The sequence below is a fragment of the Triturus cristatus genome, chromosome 11, assembly GCF_964204655.1.
Source record: "Triturus cristatus chromosome 11, aTriCri1.1, whole genome shotgun sequence".
Classification (NCBI taxonomy): Eukaryota; Metazoa; Chordata; class Amphibia; order Caudata; family Salamandridae; genus Triturus; species Triturus cristatus.
Genome location: NC_140594.1, coordinates 543,719,991 through 543,740,265, shown reverse-complemented (window position 1 = coordinate 543,740,265; position 20,275 = coordinate 543,719,991). Strand labels below are relative to the sequence as shown.

General features: G+C 42.8%; 1 protein-coding gene across 1 annotated transcript in view; it reads right to left on the bottom strand.

The window, feature by feature from the left end:
- LOC146785048 (indoleamine 2,3-dioxygenase 2-like) overlaps window positions 1-20,275 on the bottom strand; it is a 277,794-nt gene that overhangs the window by 117,081 nt on the left and 140,438 nt on the right. Inside the window, exons 4-5 of the mRNA XM_085633495.1 lie at window positions 15,330-15,448; window positions 5,201-5,215 (exon numbers count right to left, since the gene is read on the bottom strand). Coding sequence (XP_085489621.1) covers window positions 5,201-5,215; window positions 15,330-15,448 — 134 coding nt within the window. The remainder of the gene's footprint in view (window positions 1-5,200; window positions 5,216-15,329; window positions 15,449-20,275) is intronic.

Below are 20,275 nucleotides of genomic sequence, written 5' to 3'. Positions count from 1 at the left end.
GATTTCGACTAGGGAACAATATGTGAGCACATCTTAGATTTGAGGAAGAACAATTGGCATTTTGATTGCTGTTATGACAAAAAGGACATTAAATCTCTTCTCGGGTCCATTTTTACTATATGATTAGTGCGTCATGCTAGTCTCCTGGCCTAACTATAGTGAAAACATACTTTGTTGCAGATTTCACTCACAATGTACTCACTTTTCTGACCCCCTTTTAGAGAGCTAATGGGCATGCCTTGGCTACTGGGAATGACCATAGGTGGTTGAGGCCTTTTACTCCTGATGTTCTGGGGACCAACCTACTGTGGATACTGCTAAACTTGGCCAAGAACCAGTTCTGCACTTGACTCTTAGTGGTAGCTATGGTCGAGCAGTCAAGGCTCCTTCGAGAAGGTATGTAGATACAGGTTAGTGAACATGACTCATAACTCAAAGTACACACAGTACAAATGATCAATCAATGTCCTGTCAAATATTAGCTTTTATAGGAAAAAGCAGTATTTTTATTTCAACTTTACACAGGCAATGAAATGTGGCATTCAAATGCAACAAGGCAATCCCCTTGAGGTAGTCGGTGACAGGCAAATCCTTGTCTCACCCTTGTTTGTCTAATCCCCTTTTACTGTTGACTGCATTTGAGAATGCAAACTATGAGGCCATATTCAAATGTTCTCTCTTCTTACCTTTAAAGAACTTGGGGCAAAAGTGTGATCTTGGTGGATAGGTTACTCTATCACAAGGGTGATGGATATCCCATCCGCTGAAACATAAATCACTTAGGATATAATGGGATTTATAATTCGGCGGAGTAACCGATCTGCCAAGATCTTTGTCAGGCCCTTAGTCGAAAGTGTCTATGGTGCTGCAGCACCGTTTGTATCGTCTTACTTGCTCTCGCAGCACAGAAGAGTTCAGCAATGCAGTGGGTGCCTTCAAACGCACACCTCTGAGTCCTGCTCAGTTCGAAGAGATCTGGCTGTTCGTGGCAGTACCCTGTGGTGCAGGCTTTCTCTCTGGAGTAAAATGCCAGAGGTCTCTCAGATGTTGGAGCAGTTCCTTGCTCATGAAGAAGCTGTAAGTTGACGGGGTTAGGAAATCCTTTTTTCAGCTACCAACTGAAGTCAGCAAAGATGCAACACCATCTACCGTGTCTCTGGCAGTTTCCTCACAGCACAGGTCCATCCCGCAAGTCATAGCCTCAGTCTTTCATTCGGATGGCAGCCTGAATCCTTTGGCAATGCTGGTTCCTGCAACCCCTCCTGCAAATGGGGCTGCCATGGTAGCCCATACAGTCACAAGTCTTGGCACTATTGAAATTATACTTTACAAGTGGCCCCATCTAGCTTAAAGGACAATCCTCAGCATGGCGATACGGGTGTAGCATGACCCACACGGTGCTCCACACATGGCTGCGTCTATGGTGGCCCTCTTCTGTCCTATAGGAGTCACCAAAAACAATCCTGCATACGTGTGTGGCTCAACTGGTGCACAGCTAAATCCTCACCCATAGCACAGGTAGTCTCATGAAAGGGCTCTTCACTGGACCTTGCTCCCTCCAACGTTCTTCTCTTCCTCACAGGGCTCATTGGTCTTGGTAAGCAGGAAGGTGCCTGTGCTACAGGCTCCAGGGCAAGTGGTCTTGGTTTCCCTGGGTGATGTCCCCTCATCAGCAGGGAGACTAGCAGGCCTTGATCCTCAGTCCTGGTTGCAGACCTTCCCCTTCACAGACAGCCAGCCCGACTGCTTGGCAGAAGACACATTTTTGGGGACTCGACTTCCCCTTGTTATATTACCATTTTCCAGACACCAAATGTGATTTGGGGTCTTGTTTTTTGGAGTTTTATGTTGGGGTATTGCTTCCTTTGAAGGAAGCATTTCACATTTTCACCTTCCTTCATGAAAGAGGTCTGTCACAGCAGGAACAACTCCGAAGCTGGTTATCCACAACATAATTGATAGGGGTGATGTGAGTTTGCATCTGGATGTCAGCCACAGTGCTATATGCATCAAAAGGTTAATCCTTTAAGCCCTAGCTCTACTCTTTATGATCCTCTTACGAGTCCCATCACTCTTCCTGGGATGTGACCAGGCCCCTTTCTAGGGAACTATCACTGAATAAAAATACAGTCTTTTGAGTTATAAAGTTAGTCTCATCCTTCCCTCCAGTGTGTCTTCAACTGGCTCATAAAAAAAATGCAGCAATACACAAATATGTCTGGGGGATTCCTCTCCTCCTTGTGCTTTTACTATGCAGGCCTGGGCTTCCCAAAAGATTTTCCAGGTTCCTCCATACAATGTACCATTACAATTACATTTGACCAGTGTATACTCTAACGCACATGTACCATCCAGCACTAATACCTCTATGCAGTGCACATTTACCTGTACACATGCATTCAGTATATACCCTCAATCTGTGTGCACTGTTCATTATTGCAGCTTTCCTATATTTAACCAGGTGTTGCTTATTTTAAAGCACATCCACTGCCAGCACACACTGGCGATGTGTGCACTGCACAATTCTTCACCCTTCATGTATTGTACTTCATGCAAGCACGCATACATCCTGCACATGTGGTACTCATTACCACTACATCTCTCATGAAATGTATTCCTCTCAGGCATACATACACCCCACATATGTACTAACCACATATATACTGCACAGAACTACATCATCCGTGTACTGTACCCTTCCCAGTCACCCATTCAACTAACACACAATCACCACTCCTGCTCCATGCAGCACTCCACATTTAGCTGCTGTGGGCCAAGGGTGAGTTAAGCATACAGCAGCAGAACCTTGAAAAAGGTAAGTGAGCCAGTAGGCCTCAGTCCAGTGACACAGGGAAAGGTTCCTATTGACTACTACTAATTACTACATGGTATGCTGCTACCACTGCACTTGTGCTGCTTAACTTCTGGAGAAGGCGGAAGCTGTACACCACTATGCTGAAATTGCTTTGGGTGCACCTCCCAGTCCAACAAGACTGCAATCTGTGAGACAGGCCTAAGCCACGATGCACACACATGATCTATGTTCACTTATGAAAAAAAAATTGCATTAGGAATCCAGACAACAGTGCACTTGGGCACTAAGGGCAAGGGTACACTCTTTACCATGCAGAGGACGTTTCCATCCTAGCATCACTTAAGTTGACGCTCTTTTCAGTTAAGCAATACAGATATACAATACCAATGCCACTCACATCATAAGTTCAACACCAAAGGTCAACACCAGTACCTGAAGGGTCCCTTCTGCGACAGGCTAACTGGGTGCATATACTGGCTGGGGTGGACGGTAGTCCCACTCGCTTAGCCTGCAAATGTGTGAACACGTGTGCGCAAATGTGCAAATTCAGCCAACCCAGAGCCTCTTATCTCAGCTGCGCAGCAGTGGCCCTTGTTATACAAGGCATACACTGGTGGCTAGCACTTATGATCAATTTTAACAGAATTTACTATCAGTGATACTAAGTAGTAATTCCCACTCACATAAAAAGTCCAAAAATAGGTAGCCCAAAAGCAATAACTCCAGCGCTGTTAAGTGGTTTGGAACTCATGTTTCTACACAGATAATTAATTTGCTTCTACATAAGAGTTGGGGATGAATCTTACCCTTTCTCTTGTTATTCATGTTTCCCCCAGACTTTGATTCCCACCATCTACCAGAACATAAATAAATTGCTTCGGAGTTACTACTGCTCATCAAATAGTTGCAGTTGATCATTGGTTTGAAAAGTCCTGATCCTATGCCAATCATTTAGCATATAGCACCTATATACACCTTCTTGTATTCTCCCCCACAAAGCACTATGGTGCTGCATAAGAGCACAATGAAATATTCCCCCAGAATTTTGAGATATTATCCTGTGAAACCCAGTTCATAATAAACTTATTTTAAAATGCAAACCACAAAATATCTTAAGTATACAAGAGGAAGTCTTCCTCCATTCTTGCTTCTCTGCATAAAACATGCCACATCTAAACGACCTTTGTGCTAGCCTAAATAAACTTGCCTTCAGAAACATTAATGGCATAGAGGAGAGGAATACATCATTACAAATGTCACGCTCGTCACACTCCATTATACCCTGTTTGAGCCCCTTCCTCTCCATCTCCCTGTAATTGAGCACCTCTCTTTTTAGCCTATGGCCCAGAACAAGGACCTTCTCTGTATTTTCCACTCTCTCATGTTCCAGGTAACGACAACCGTGCCACTCTTGCCAATGTGTATGCCAGCAACGTATCTAGGCCAGGTAGCATCTTTCTTTCAAAGGCAGAGTTGTCTCCATGTGAAGACCATGGTGTAATTGCCAACCATAGGGGAGAGGATGTAGCCTTGCGGCTAGAGCGGTCGATGTCCAAAGCTGGGGAACCGGGTTCGAGTCTCGGCTACGACACTCAACATCCTGTGATTGTGGGCAAATCACTTAATCTCCCCGTGCCTAAGAAAAAAACTGAATGTGTCCTTGTGTAACGAAACTGGTGCTATGTAAAGCGCTCTGATACCCGATTTATCAGGTCTAGTTTGCGCTATATAAAACTTCCCAAAAAAATTAATAAAACTATCTGTATTACTTTTAAGTGTCTATCACAAGTCATCTGAACTCACTTTCAAACTCATGCCTTACACCTGCCTTTCCCTGCTGCCCTTTCTGTTCCTCCAATCTCTCCTTCCTTGCAGCTCTTCCATGAATTCATGGGGGTATGATATAACAAACAGGCTCCATGTAATAATTAATAAACATTTAATAACTGATCAAAGCTCCTTGAGAAAGCTGTGGTTGTAGTATGCAAGTTGCAAGCAACTTACATAGCCAACATATATATTTACATAATGTAAGAGAGAATTGAAAAACACTACTACCCAGCAAACAATCACCATTTTAAGACGTATGCTCATATTTATCTTAATCCACTACTACCACATTCAAAACACATCCATTGGTGTACATCAATATAATGAAAGGATATAAACACTATAGTCAACAATACATTGAGTAAATATTAATGTAATGAGCATAATGACAGTGCTGCAGGTCATATTACATGAATAGATACTTTCAAGTGTACTGAAGTCCACTTGACATGACAACAAAGTGACAAACACAGCAAAAAGAAGGCACAAGATGTAACTTTCAATTTTAAAATCAACATAAACTGAATGTTAATTGCAAATATATTTTATACTCACTCAATTTCTAGACCTCTGCATGGTTTTCAGGGTTAGGCAACACACCAGGTAAAAAGAAAGAAAATAATATTAAAGTGCCTGTATGAAATTAGCAAATTGACTTTAATTTTAAGGGTTATATATCCCTCACATTCATGTTGCATATAGAACAATAGTAGTAAGAAATTAATTTTTCATAGTTTAAATTTGGATGCAGTTTAGAGCGCATCCCTTGGAAATATGCATAGGCATTTTCATATTCAATCAATTGCGTAACGTGTTGATAATTACATGAAAAATAATTTGAGAAAATGATGAAACAAACTTTGAAAAGACTGAGCACTCATTACTGAAGTTGCCCTAGCTTATTGTCATTGAGCAAACTGCAAGGGATATTGAAAGTCACAAGATGTATAGCTTGGTTCAAGGGAGTAGCCAGAAAATAAACATGCCCCCCACTTTGAACACCAAGCAAGTGAGCCCAACCCACCCTACAAGCCTTGCCTTTTACACCCGAGAGTCTATCCATTCATCCTTTCACCCTTCCACCTACCAGTGAATATGCACTATTTCACCCTTATTCAGTCATCCATTAATTAATTAATCTGTCATTCAGTCTTTGCCCATTCCATCGATCCAATGAGCCATCCTTCGATCCACTCTGCCATCCTTTTATCCATCCATTCCGTTTGCCATCCATCCACTCTGCCATCCATCCAACCACTCTTCTAGCAATCCCTCAATCCACTCTGCCATCCATCCATTATCCACTCTGTTACCCATCCATCCATCCATCCATCTATGCTGCCACCTATCTATCCATCTACCCATCCAGCCACCCATCCACTCTTCCATCTATCCTCATCCACTCATCCATCCTTCCTCTTTATCATCCATCTGTGTATCTATCAATTGATCCACCCATCCAATCTGCCATCCAGTCTTCCATTCATGCATCTATCTATCCACCTATCCATCCTTCCATCCAGCATCATCCATCCATCCACTCACTCACCCATCTACTCTGCCATGCATTCAGTTTTCACCCACTCATCCAGTCATCCACCCTTTTACTCTGTCATCCTTTCACCTGTCCATTCATCTATCCAACCATCTCTTTACTCTGTCATCCTTCCACCTGTCCATCCATCCATCCAATCTGCCATCCACCTATCCGTTCACTCACTTATCCATCCATTTACTCTGCCATCCGTTCACCTGTCCATTCACCTATCTATTCATTCATCCTTTCACCTACTCATCCATCTACCGGCTCATTCATCCACTCACTCATACATCTATCTGTCCTTTGTTCCTTTCTTTCACCATTTCTTCCGTTAATTATTCCTTCCTTCTTTCCCTTTTTTCTTTACCCATCTTTCATTCATCCTTGCTCCAGTCTGCCCTTCTATTGATATTGTATTTCTTATTTTGCATTAATTATGAGCTTTTGCCCGCTGTGTTTAAGACAGAAGAGAAGCATAAACAACCCCACCTACTATAGCTGCTAAACCACGGGGTTCACGACACCCGTAGCTTGTTGGTGTTGATACATTGTTATGCATCTTATCATTCTTTAAATACTGTTTCAAAGTAATCTTGCATCCCACCCAACAGCCACTTAATAATAATAATAATCTTTATTCGGTTTTTTAGCATTGCAAAACCATAAAAGATATCATAGCATACAAATATTCACAGTAAAAATTGTTTAAAAAGTATAATTGAATATACAGTTAAAAGAAGAAAATGCAAACGGTTAGATGGTATGCGAATTAGTCCTCTGTTTTACAGGTTATTTCTGTGCCTCATGATACACTTTAGAAAATTCAAAACGTGGTAAACAGTACATTCGGAGTCCAAAGTTTGAAGTGCCAGCATAGCTGGACGGCATTGTCTGTGGCCCCATTTTTTTAGTAAAGGGATTAGCCAGATTTTACGGTGGGTATGGAAAAACTTGCAAAACAATATTGTGTGCATGGTGGACTGTTGAGAAAGATCATCACATGGGCACGGACCAATCTGAGTGTTCCAGTTATTTTTTTCAGGAAATGTCACTAGTCTGAAGAAAAGATTCATTCTGAACCTTGTTAGGAGCATCTTTTCATATGTTGTGATCTCCAGAGTCAAATATGGCTGAATTTTCGGGGACTGCTGTGTCATAATTGCGTGAGTAACAGATTTTTTCGCAATCAGCGAAGTCAGTCTAAGGGATTCCAAATGGCTCAGCGCAACTAGTTTCAGTTCTTTTTTGGATATTTCTTTCAAATTTTCGGGCGTGTGGTAGTATTTTTGTAGACCCAGGTCGGAAAACAAATGTCTTACATAAGAGAGCCAGGCTATTTTGTGAGCGTGGTCCAAATCCATAGTGTCGTGTAGAATGCTTTTGGTCAGGCTATTTTTTTCCGACAACCAAACTCGCCTCCAAAGTAAAAGAGGTTGGATTTTCATTAAATCTTCGATATATGGGATTCCCAGTTCCATGTGTGTGGCGTAGGTGGAGGTGCCTCTTGGAGTTGATAAAAGGAATCTCAAGAAGATATTCTCCTCTTTTTGTATAGAGCCGGTGGGTGTATGTCCCCAGATCCCGGCACCGTATAGTGCGATGGCTTGGCATTTCGCAGCATAAATCTGTAGCAATTCTACTGGTGGTCTTTTCCCAAGTTTATTGGAGAATTTCATCAACGCCATGATCGCTCGTTTGAAGAGATGTCTCCTGGCCTCAACCGCCGCTTTCCAGTTTAGGGCGTTATCGATCATAATGCCTAAGTAGGGATATTGTGAGGTCTTTTCGATTTTTTGATCTTTCAGAAAGATGGACTTAGTTACTTTTCTTGATCCACCGACTGCCATGACAAAAGTTTTTTTGACGTTAATGTGCAAGTCCAAGGCACCCATGAAGTCTGCGTATTTAGATAAAGATTTCTGCAGTTCGATGGGGGTACGTGCTAAAATGACTGCATCGTCCGCGTAAAGCAGCGCGGGGATCAAGCGATCTTTTGCTCTAGGGAGGTCCCTCCCCCCTCTCAACATAGTCTCTTCTAGGCCATTGGTGTACAAAGAGAAGAGGAAGGGGGCCAGGACGCAGCCTTGCCTCACTCCCCGCTCTACCCTAAATGGTGATGTCAGTTCTCCTTTTGTCCCGTACCTCACTCTCTCCGTGGCTTCACTGTATAACTCCCTCAGAAAGTCCAAAAGAGGGGGGTCTACCCCCATTGCGCTCAACAGTGACCAGAGCTTCGCGTGCGAAACGCAGTCGAATGCTGAGGACAAATCCACATATACCATGTAGATGGAACCAGGCTTAGCATGGGTATATTTTGATGTTAACAAGCTTAGATTTAGGGCCTGTTCGACAGTTCCAAAGCCCTCCCTGAACCCGAACTGTAAGTCCGAGAGGATGTTTTTGTCTTCTACCCATTGCTGTAGCTTTTCAAGAAGGACTCTGCCAACTAGTTTGCCCAGGGAGTCGAGGAGCGAAATTGGTCGGTAACACTTAGTGTCTTGTCGGTCCCCCTTCTTAAAGATTGGGACCATGATGGAAGATGACCATGACTCTAACAGACCGAGTTTCGTTGTTGCTATGCAAACTCTTGTGAGTATTGGTACCCAAAGGTCTGGAAGATGTTTAAATAAGTCGACTGGGACCCCGTCAGGGCCGGGAGCTTTCCCACTCTTACTTAAAGATAACGCCATTTCAAAATCCTGCAGCTCAACCTCTATTGAAATTGGGTAAACTACTGGGTAGATGTTAGGGTGGTGTTCTTCACTAGTAGATGTCAGTTTGAAGATTTTTGAAAAGTGGTTCACCCACGAATCCTCGTCGATGGCCACATCTATTTTTGGGCCGTTGGGGTCCGTTAGCAAGGGGGATTTAACTATTTTCCAGAATGCCTGGCTGTCTTTCAGGAGTGCACTCTTGTGCAGAGCATTCCACAGAGATTGTTTCAGTTCTTTTTTTCTTGCTTTTCTAGCGGTGTTATACTCCCGTCGAAGTTGTTGGATGTTTATTTTGTCTCTATTTGGATTTCCGAGAGCTTTCTTCAGGTTAGTCTGTGCCTTGGTACAGTCTCGATTAAACCAACCTATGGAGCTTGTTTTGTTTTGTTTAGGTGTTTTAGTTAGCAGTTTTCTGACTTGCTCTATTATTGTCTTGAAGTTTTCCACGATTTGATTCGGCTCTGCATGTGGGTCGAGACAGATCAAAATGTTATTATAGGTAGATTTTACTAACTGTTTTGTGAGAATATTGGGATCCACTTTTTCCCATTTTATGGTATATCCATTATTTTTGCCCAGTTCTAGCCTGTTCTGTGTTAGAGTTTTTGCTATAGTTGCCATTAGTGTTCTTGGTTGATTTGTTTGAAAGTTTAGACTTAGAGCAGAATGATCACTCAGATTGTTTTCCAGAATTTTAAACTTATTAATTTGATCTTTGAGGCCTTCTGAGACTATTAAGTAGTCAACGGTGGTCTCGTGGCCCCTTCCTCTGTAGGTGGGTTCTAGTTTGTTATTTGACTGTTGGATGGGGTTTATAATTTGCAGATCCAGATCGGAAAGTATTTTATTCATGGCTAGCCCCACTCCTGAATGGATAAAGTGGACTATAGGGTTCTCATATTCATCCACCATTCCGCAGGTGTCATTGTTGGGGCAGGGATGTAGGTTGAAATCTCCTCCCCAAATTATATGGGCATTTTCGATTTTCTGTTTGGGGTGCCAATGTTCGATTATTTTTTCTTGAATTAGAGAAAGAACATTCAAAAAATTGTCATCCGCTAAGTTGTTATATAAGTTGATTATTGTGATGAAGAGTTTTTTCCCAATTATGAAGGTGAGGATCTGGAAGTTTGATAATAGGTCTACCTTGATGATCTTCATTTCAGAAATTGTATTTGCTAGGTAGATTACCAGTCCCCCTTTAGGTCTACCTGAAATGCTGGGAAGGGCGGGGGATGTAAATGTCCTGTATCCCTCAAGGTGTAGGGGCGTCGTTGCCCAGGTTTCTTGTAAGCAAATGATTTGGGCGTCCTTCAAGAAACCTGCGGCCGAACCGTCCTCTATTTTGTTTCGGAGACCCGCCACGTTCCAAAAGATCACAGGAAGCTGTAAGGATGTGTTGTCTAAGGCTAAGGTTTTCATTTGTGGAGGGGCTGGAATGGAGATGGATGGGGCCAAGGTTGTTTGTGGGGGCTGCGGGGATTTAATTATTGGTCAATCCACCGTTTCCAGGCCGCTGAACCGATTCATAGTCGGTATGCCTGGCCAGTTTTGCCCATTGATGGTATCTCTATAGTTGAATCCGTATGGTTGGTGGGGTGGTCTCTCCCACTGCTCCCAGTTTCTAGGTCTGTTTTGTGGGCCCATAATCTGCCACGAAGCTTCTCTTTGCTGGTGATTCTGATTTACTGGCCACCAGGAGTTATCAGAGTCACTATGTCGCGGCAGTAGTTTTGGTCCAACGACATCTAGCTCCCACGGCTGTGGAATAGGTTTCCGCCAGATGTTATCAGTGTCGCGTATGTAATTGTTGTTATTATATCTTTTTGGGTAGAAGTATGACAAAGATCTTGTGGCGATCCCCCCTGTGGTGTTATTGTATTCCCAGGAGCAGATATGCTCAACTATACTGGGGTCCTCAAACGTGATTACAACGCAGTCTCCCCGAATAGTTTTTTTCCTATGGCCCACCCACGAGGTCCTGCTGACTGATGCTATTCTGCTTTTCCAGGGTGGCGGGACGGGGCGGTTTGTATTCAGCCAATACTGGACTTTGTTCTTCAGTGACCAGTTGGGTTCCGTCCCCTCACCTGCAAGTTCAGGGACCCCCGTCATGACTACCACATATGGACATGCCTCAGGTGGCATGTTTAAAGTAGGTCTTTGATCAGTAGTCCCTTTCGGGGCTCCTTTTGTTTTTGGTGGATTTGTGTTTGTTGTGACATGGGTTTTAGAGGCAGGTGTGTTTATGATTGGGGTATTTACTATTGATGTAGGTTGGGAATTAGTTTGTGGGGGAATGGTCAGGGGCTTGGGGATCAGTTTTTGTACAGTGGAAGGGTTTGGTACTGTAGGGAGTTTTACTGTGGGTTGTTTTTTGGTCTGCGAAAGAGGTAAGGTTACAAGTTGCTTAGGTATAGGAAGAGTATTCGTGAGATTTAAGGCTGGTTTTGAAAGGGCTTGTGGGGGTATAGGTTTAAAAGAACCGGAAATTTTTGTTAATTGAATCTCGATGTTACTAAGTCTAGTTTCTAAAGGGCGAATATAGGAATTTAGGAGGGAAGCTATCTCCTTGATTAATCTCGCTGCTTCTCTTTCTTTGCCTAGTTGTTGTGGGCTTGGGGGATCTGGAATAGAGGTATCTTGAAGGTCATGTGGTGGCTGATGTATTACTACTGCATTGTTATTTGGGGGGACAGAGTGATGGAGTAGTACTGCTGGGTTTGTATCACCAACCAAAACTGTGTGCTCAGTTGCTTTGGTGTTTTCAGTGTGGTTTAGGTTATTCCTAGCGTTCCTTTTCTTTATGGCTCCCTCCCGCCGCCCTCTCATTTGCCTTACTTCTTCAGGGGTTGGATAAGGGAAGATGTCTGGGGTTTTTTCTAGGTCACTTTCTGTGAAAGTTACAGAGAATTGGGAGGCTGAAAGGTCTACATTGTTTGGGAGGCTAAGTCTGTTTGCAGCCACAGAGGTTTGGGTTGGCGGTGGCTGTATGTCTGGAGTTCTTGCGGTTGCTAATAGTCCCATTGAGGATCGACGTGCGATTGCAAGTTCGGTTGAAACCCTCCCCTCAATTAGAGTTATACTTTGGTCAATGAATGTATTTGCTTTGGCGAGAAAATCATCCATTGGGCCTAGCAGTTTTTCTCCTATCCCGTTTTTTTTAGATTTTTTTTGCTTGCTAGATCTCGTATTCATTTTCCGATGAGTGTTTGTAGGGAGAACTTTGTATAGCGACTGTTGGCTTGTAGGAAAGGTCAGAGAAGTGATAGATACCTGTATTTGGATGTCCCAAATATAGAGCTTAGGGGGGTGGGCCGGACCGGACTCTCACGTTCTCGAACGGCCTCAAACGGCCCGCTCTTTGCCCGGTCTTCGCCCCGGAGTGCGACCCGCGCGCGTCCCGCGATGCGCGGTCCGGGGTTCGCTTTTAAGATGTGATGGATTGTGGGGGCTTGGCACTGTGAGGGGGCGCGGCTCTCGCGGGAAGAGGACCAGCTGGAGCTGTTGTATGCTGGTCCTCGCAGTCCCGGGGCCAGCGCCTCACCCTCCTCTGCGGCCACGCGATGATTGCCGGCGTCCTAGCTGATCCAGCAGCGCTGGGTAAGGATGGTTTTGCTACTCCTGTAGCGCTGGCGATATTTCAGGGCTCCAAAACAGCAAAGTCTGAAGCAATAGGGATTTGTATATCGTTGCCAACTTCTTAGCGGTGGCGTACTCTCTGCAGCGTTCCCGGTACACAATCTTAACAATAAGGCTCAACATATCTGATACTTTCATCTAGTTTAAACATTTTGGTTAATTCAATAGTGGACTCTCACAATGAACATCTCTTGCATCCCTTTCACAGCTTTGTGACTCATTGTCTCTTCATTCACTAACTCTCTGCCAAACTCCACTCTCAAAGCTCCACCCAAATACCTCAGTACTCCTGTGATGTCACCCCTTTACGAGAAACCCCTCTCAAAACCTAGTCTGCTGTGAATAAAGCAATATTTATAACCTGATTGTAGACTTGTTGAGATCACAATGTGGTTCTCAGAATGATCAAAAACGCTCTCACTGATATCTACACCTGTTTATTACGCAGTATACTTTCAACATAGGTGATTTCAACATCTAGATAGATTCTCTCATAAATGTCTGAACACAGAGTACAGTGGATGACATGGTCAGCATTCGTTCTAAGAACTGCAGCATGTTTGCGGCGGATCATGACAATGATCCCCTATTTGACTTGTTACCAATGTTCATCTTCAAACTGGCCGACCTCTTTCTTGAGTTGAGCGTGTTTTGATTGTCTTTGCCATGAAATGATCATTTGTTCCAAATTGTGGCACCTGGACCATGCTTGGCAATGTGGAAGGGTCTAGAAATATCAACAGTGCATTTTGTGGTTGACAGTTCTAAAACCTGTCATTGCACTTCTGCCTTCTGTAGCTAATCATTGTATATTGGTCAGAGTTGAGCCCAGATTATCAATGGTCTCCAGAGCTTTAAATTGCCAAATGTGTCATGATGCTGGATCCCTGATCATGCCCTGCTGGCAGCCACAATACACATATAATGAACAAGGTACCCTTCATCATAACACCTCTTGTTCTGCTGGTGATGTCCCCTCTGGAATCCAGAAATTAAACTAATACCCTGATGTTGTAGAAGTGTAAGGGAGACTACCAGCTGAATTACTTTTTCCCCATTACTGGCTACGATTCTATAAAAACACAGGGCAGAGCAACAGTCTTATTCTCTAGGAAACAGAGCTTCGGTTAGTGAAGTGTTTCTTGCATTACTTTGGTCAAGGGATGTATGGTAGGTGGCACATGGGCTTTCTCATGCAGCCACTCGTGTTTTGACACAAGCCCTATCTATAACATTTGTAGACAAGATTTTGTGATATACAAATTCCCCTTTGAAACTGCGATAAAGTTTTTCAAACTTTGCCTGTTTTCTTCAATGTACAACTCACATTCAAAGTGATAAAAGTGTTAATCTATGTCTAAGAATAGGGCTTTGTACCCCTCCAGTGCAAAACGTACCCTTGACATCATGCATACATTTTTGCACTATGGTGCAAGGGTGTGTGTGTTGGCTCGTGGCAGTCTAACATGCATCAGGGCATGTAGAAAGGTAAACAGAACCATCTTAGTTGATAACTTAGGTTGCTGCACTGTATTGTATGAAAAGTTAGAATATCTGCCCCAAGTCTGCTAAATCGTTGTACTAACTTGATACCCTACGGTAACGATTTTAAAAAAAAACATTTTTGACCACAGGGGATCTCTTGGAACAGCTTCACCTGAGCCAGGGCTCCCCAACCAACCCTGATTTACATTGTTCAGATATTGGGATTTGTTATCTGAGTCCTGTTATAGCATTCACAACATTTCCCCAAATCACTGCCAGCCGAAGAGCATTGGGTCCACAACCTTCTTTTGGTCAGTGGACCCGAAATGGATGACTATAGATGAAGCTTTCTTGTCCAATACGATTTACTTATTTTATACAGTTTGGTTAACAGCTGGTCCTCAAATCTGGGTTCTAGACCATCTGTTATAAGATCTGGTATCTCAATTTTTTTTTAACCATTCAAACCCACCCGAAATGTTTTAAATTGTTAATTTCTCAACCACTACTGAACAGAATTGCATCAAACCCTGCATGGAGTAATTGCTGCCCATCGTCACTAAAAGCTTAAAAGTCAAATCTTAAAAAATAGCTAATTAGAAAACAATTAAGAATGCTCTCCAGGCTGATGTATTTGATGGATGGGGAGAGATACTGTGACTGACGTGAAAATGAAGATATCATTCAGAAGAAAAGAAAGACGATTAGTGCAAATTAACATACACTTATTCTTAATATTAATGAAAAAATCGATCAAACAAGTACAAATATTTTTTCTTTTTTATCATTTCTGCTCTATAACAGAAGATTGGTTGATGTGCTAGGCCGTGTCAGTGTTAGGGCAAGTTAGCAAATGGTTACATTTAGTGTTAGAGTTTGAGTTAAGGTTAGTTTACAAGTGCTGCTAGGGTTTGAGGTAGAATTTGGATTAAAGTTAGTATTAGGGCTACTGCAATGGTAAGGTTTACCAGTATAAATATACTAGTTAGGGTGTTTAAAGGGCTCGTGCTATGTTTAAGGTGAGGGTTAATGTCCTGTCATTTAGGATGTTTTAGTGTGGTTTTGGGGAAAGTGCCTATGTCATAAAGTGCATGGAATAGAGGTGTTTTCCTACAGAAATTGTTATTAATATGATATAGCTATGAAGCCTCCAATATATTTTGTCTTTATGGGCAAAATTGCACTTTGTGTGATTTTGTGATCCTATGCTAGTTTACCTTTCACACTCAGACAAAAAACAGTTTTGAATCCAATTTTGAGCAAATGATACTAGATCTTGTATTTGAATGTAAACGCATCTCACCCATCAAGATTCCTTTTCTTCCAGTTAACCAACACAAAATCTGCATGCACCAAGATTGGTGGCAATCCAAGAATCTGGGAGACTTCCCAATAGGGAATGGCAAGATTTCTTGGTAACACCTACAAGACATGAATCATTAAATACATATATATATTTATTTGCTTAATGTATGATGTATGTGCTTTAATTATTATATAGGCAAATAAAGAATGAGCTATAGATTTTACTAGTAATTTATAGTCTATCAAATTTAATATCACACCATGGAACTAACATCTAAAGGAACAAGTCTGGTTACTTTTGGTATGAAATAAAATTTCTAATTTGCTACCTACTTCATAACAGCAGCATAAATCAGATTTGCATGGCATCATATAAAATGGAAATTAAATGAAAATGATACTTACACATTCAAATCAACATTTTACTTGAAACCCTTATGGGAAAGCACTTCAACATAATCAATGAAAATAGAATATCCCGTAAAAGCAAAAAAGCATTGTTCCAGTTTACTCATAGCAAATAGTATTGTGAACTGTTATGAATTTCATGAATTGCGCATTAGAAGTCAAGCCACTGTATGGCAGGCAGGAGAGAAATTAATATAGGCTGTTTCTCCACAGCCCTACTGGCCTAATCTGGAACTTAGGGGTAAAATGAACCGTGGTTTTGCCAAAAGGACAGATTTAATAATACATTTCTCCAATGGGCAGCCAACAACGACCCTGTCTCTACAAACGTTCTTAGCCTTGACTAAGAGCTAACAGGTTTTTGGGTGCCCCCCCTCACCCAATCAATGTGAGGGGTGGATTTTAAAGAAAAAAGTATTTTGTGCTTTCACCCCCAAAGATGAACAGGATTTAAATTTGGGCCTGGTGTTCTTTTCAACTGACTCTTCAAGTTTCTACTAAGGGCTGTGAAGTTCTTCTGTGCCCCTCCCACCATACATCTAAGAGTGAGGCAGCGTTCTGAACTAAGACTACTGGCATCTAACACCTGCCCCTTCGCATGTGCCCCTCTGCCATACCCAAGAGTCGGGGATTCAAATTTAAACCAATGCTTCATTTCAAATACACATCCCAGTCATTCTAAGGAGCCAGGAAGGTCTTCTGAGCCCCTGGATGAAGGGTGGATTCTTTAACAAAAAAAATAAGGTAGCAGCAAACAGATGCTCCTTTTTGTTTACTTCCACTGTGCCCACTAGAAATGAGCTGTTTTGTGACCCCTTTATCTTGCCCAATTGCAAGAGACGTTAGCAACTATAGCTATTCCTCACCACTGCCTACCTCCACAGTGAAAGGGATGTAAAACAGGAAAATGCCCCCATGAAATATGACTCAGCAGATATTAGCCACTCTAGCTCTATGTGGTCTGTCAACTGCTGCAGGCCACAGAGGACCAGGTTAGCTCAGAGATTCATTATACCCTGTTCGTCATGGTGGACATGGCACAACTCCACCTATTTAACAAAACCTGTCAATGTTGGAAATAGTGGCTCTATCACAAAATCTAAATGTACAACATTCAAATGTTAAGATACTACATTACTAAGCGCTCTCACCCCTTCCTTACTCACTTACAACAACCCTCTCTGAGTTGCTCTTTGACAGAATCTGAACAAGATTGGTCAGGTTAAAGGCAACTGGCTGTCTATAACTGTGGCATTTCTGTAGTGGCCAATTGTTATCTTATCCAAAATGTATTAAATTAGTGATCTCCTGCCAGGATCCCATTGTACATGCCTGTGGTTTGTGCCATGTTTAATAACAAACATCATAATGATCCACAAGCAGAGATTATAGGCACAGGGATTTGTTTGAAGGGCCATCCCAGGCCCTAATTTGCACCAAACTCCTGTGTACCCCAGCATTCCACCGGAGGTGCGGGAGGCAGAGCCAGCCTTCCTGACGCCTCATAGCCTTTCCTGCACTCCGGCAGCAGGGGATTTGTTTGAATGGTTGTCCGAGGCCCCCATTTGAACCAGACTCCTGTGGCTTCCAGCTGGGGTGGGACACAGTCCCCCAACATTCCATCAGGGGTGCCACAGGCAGAGACCGCCCTCTCGATGCCTCTTAGCCTTCCCTGATCTCCCGTAGCACGGGACATGCGCAGGCATACACAGGCCGCACCAAGGCCAAGGGCGGGCCCGTCTGCACCTATCAGAGCCCAGAAGAGGCTGGGCTGGGCCACCCTCTTACTTCTGAACCATGGAACCCTCAAGACCATTTTGTTGGTACTGTTGCCTGATGTTTGATGGATTGTACTGGAGTGAGTCACTACTAGGAAGGAAAGACGAGCCTTCTCAAAAGCCCCGAAAGGCACACTCAGTCTCCTACAGATGAAAAAGGTTCTATTGGGCCATTCCTGGTATCCCATCCCAGGAAGAGGCGCTCTAACGGTACTGTGTATTATAACCCACTCCAGATGGGCATCTATTCCAATTTTAGCAGGCTCAATATTGACTTATACTGACTGCTTTAAGAATCTTGCATATTGCTGCAGCTTTTTTAGTAAATTGTGCACCTAAACTATTAATGATTACATTCCATTCCCGCCATTCTAGTACACCACTGAACATTGGTGCGTCTGATGTCTCTGCCCTGCACTCTGAAAGGAAAGAAGGAGGCAGGCCTTAACTCCAAGTACTGGCCATAGGCAGACATCTTGCAGCCTTTGTCCTTCTTTCACAGCCCTACATGGCAGTTGACAATTTGGCCTGCCTTGAGCTCCCCTTCTTATAGTCCATTACTTGACACCCAATGTGATTTAGGGTCTTAGTCTGTAAAGTTTATGTTGGGGCTCTGCTTCCTTTTGAAGTGCCCACTCATGTGTCCTGCCTTTTCCCGAGAAAGCAGGAGTAACTCCATATCAGATCGCCCCACAGCACATTCCATGCGAGTGATTAGAAGCTCACACATAAACATTAGCCACAGTGTTATGTGTACCAAAGGATTACCCCAGGGTCCAACCCTACTCTTTATGATTCTCCTATCAGCCCCATCTCCTTCCTCAGATGTGTCCAAGCCTCTTTCCAGAGACCTCTCTCTGAATCACAGAGCACCATTTGTAGGGCACTAAAAAGCCGGGCTCTCCTTCCTCCAGTGTACGTCTCTCCCAGCTCACAGGAACGCAGCAATTCACAAATCTATCTAGGGGTATTCTTCTACTTACACATTCCCCTCCAGTCAGCTGTGGTCCTCCCAAAATGGAACCCAGAACCTTCCATATTTTGTACCAATCACAGCTACATATACTCCTAGCACATGCATACAACACACATGCGGTTCACAGCACTACATACAAACATAATGTAGGCCAATTGCCAGTTAGGCACACAGTAGTACTTTACATGAGTAAGCCTGTAGGCCTCACTCCAGTGATACTGGTTAAAAAGCCTGTTCACGTCTACTAATCACTACATGATATGCTGCCACCACCACAACCATGCTGTATAACTCCTGGCAAAGTCAATAGCCATTCACCACTATGAAGGTTGCCCTTTGGGGGGACCTCTCCCATTCCAACAAGACCGCAATCCGTAAGACAGGCCTATTTCATGGCACACACTCAGACATGTTTTCATATAGCAGCAAAAATCACCACCAGGAATATGGATAGCATTGAGGCTGGGGCACTCAGGACAGGGGGTGCATGTCCATCACCATGCAAGAGACTTTTCTATCCCAACAGGGTATAACCAAAGAGACATTCTTAGTGGCCTGCATTCTAAATGCCCTGCCATCCGGCCCCAATCTGTCAATAAACATCTAGGGGTAAAAATAAGTCATTTTCAGAGCACATTCATCCTGAAATTTCACATGAACTCCCCTATGCTTTGAAAATGTAAGAGCATCAATCTGTGTTATCCCTGTACTGTACCCAAAATCTGGGATACCAGCTTCTGATCTTCAGCTACGCCCCACATGCCCATTGTAATGTATCCTCCTGAAAGATTTACTTTTTCATCATTAACCCAAAGGAAGCTGGACTCCTGCCCAGCTGGCTGTGTACTTCTAATACTGGTTCAAGTAATCATTTGTACTCTCACCAAAACTATATTATGGTGCATTTGGATGCACGATTTAAGAAGATTGCCGCTCTGGAACCACGGGGCTAAGACAAGTACTATTCAATATTTCAACGTACTATCTTTATGATATGTGGGTCGTCTTTGTATCATTTTTCAAATATGTTCTGGACATCTATGAAGGATTGAAAAGTATAATGACTATATAACCAGATATACAACTTTTGAATATGAGAAATGAGCTTGATAATTTTTTTTCATTGGTTTATGATGTGCAAAAATAAAATGGTGACTTCAACTTGATATGCACCTGTAATACTTTCGTTTTCTGTCACTATGGAGCATATTTCATGCTTTTTCAAAAAGCTAATCTTATACCAGCTACCTGGAGGCAACTTGAGATTTATTGATGGTTTTCTCAAATACTGCTGTGATCATTTCCCCAGCACCCTCCCAAAATAGCTTCAATCGTACAACAACCTTCCACGACAACGTACTTTCCCCCCCAAAACTAAGGGGCATATTTACAAGCCCCTTGCGCCACTTTTGCGTCACTTTTCCCATGTTAAAAGTGACGCAAAAGTGGCGCAAGGGGCTTGTAAATCTGCCCTATGTGCTCTATAGTAGACCTATTTCTCAAAAACAAATATCCAACACTCTTAAATGTGACTGGTCTTTCTCATTCCGTCAAAATCATGGCCTTCGCTCTCCCTCGCATACTATATCAAAGATGGACAGAAATTGTGATAATATTTGTATATCTTAAGCTGGTAAAGCTGGTGCTATATTGAAATATAATGATACATGTATTAGTTATTTTGTTTTTTAAAACATCAAACTGTAAAAGGCATGTGAAGAAGCAAAGGAAGCTCTTCCGGAATCAGCATTGTTTTCGAAAAGGTGTAAACTTGTAGTCTCA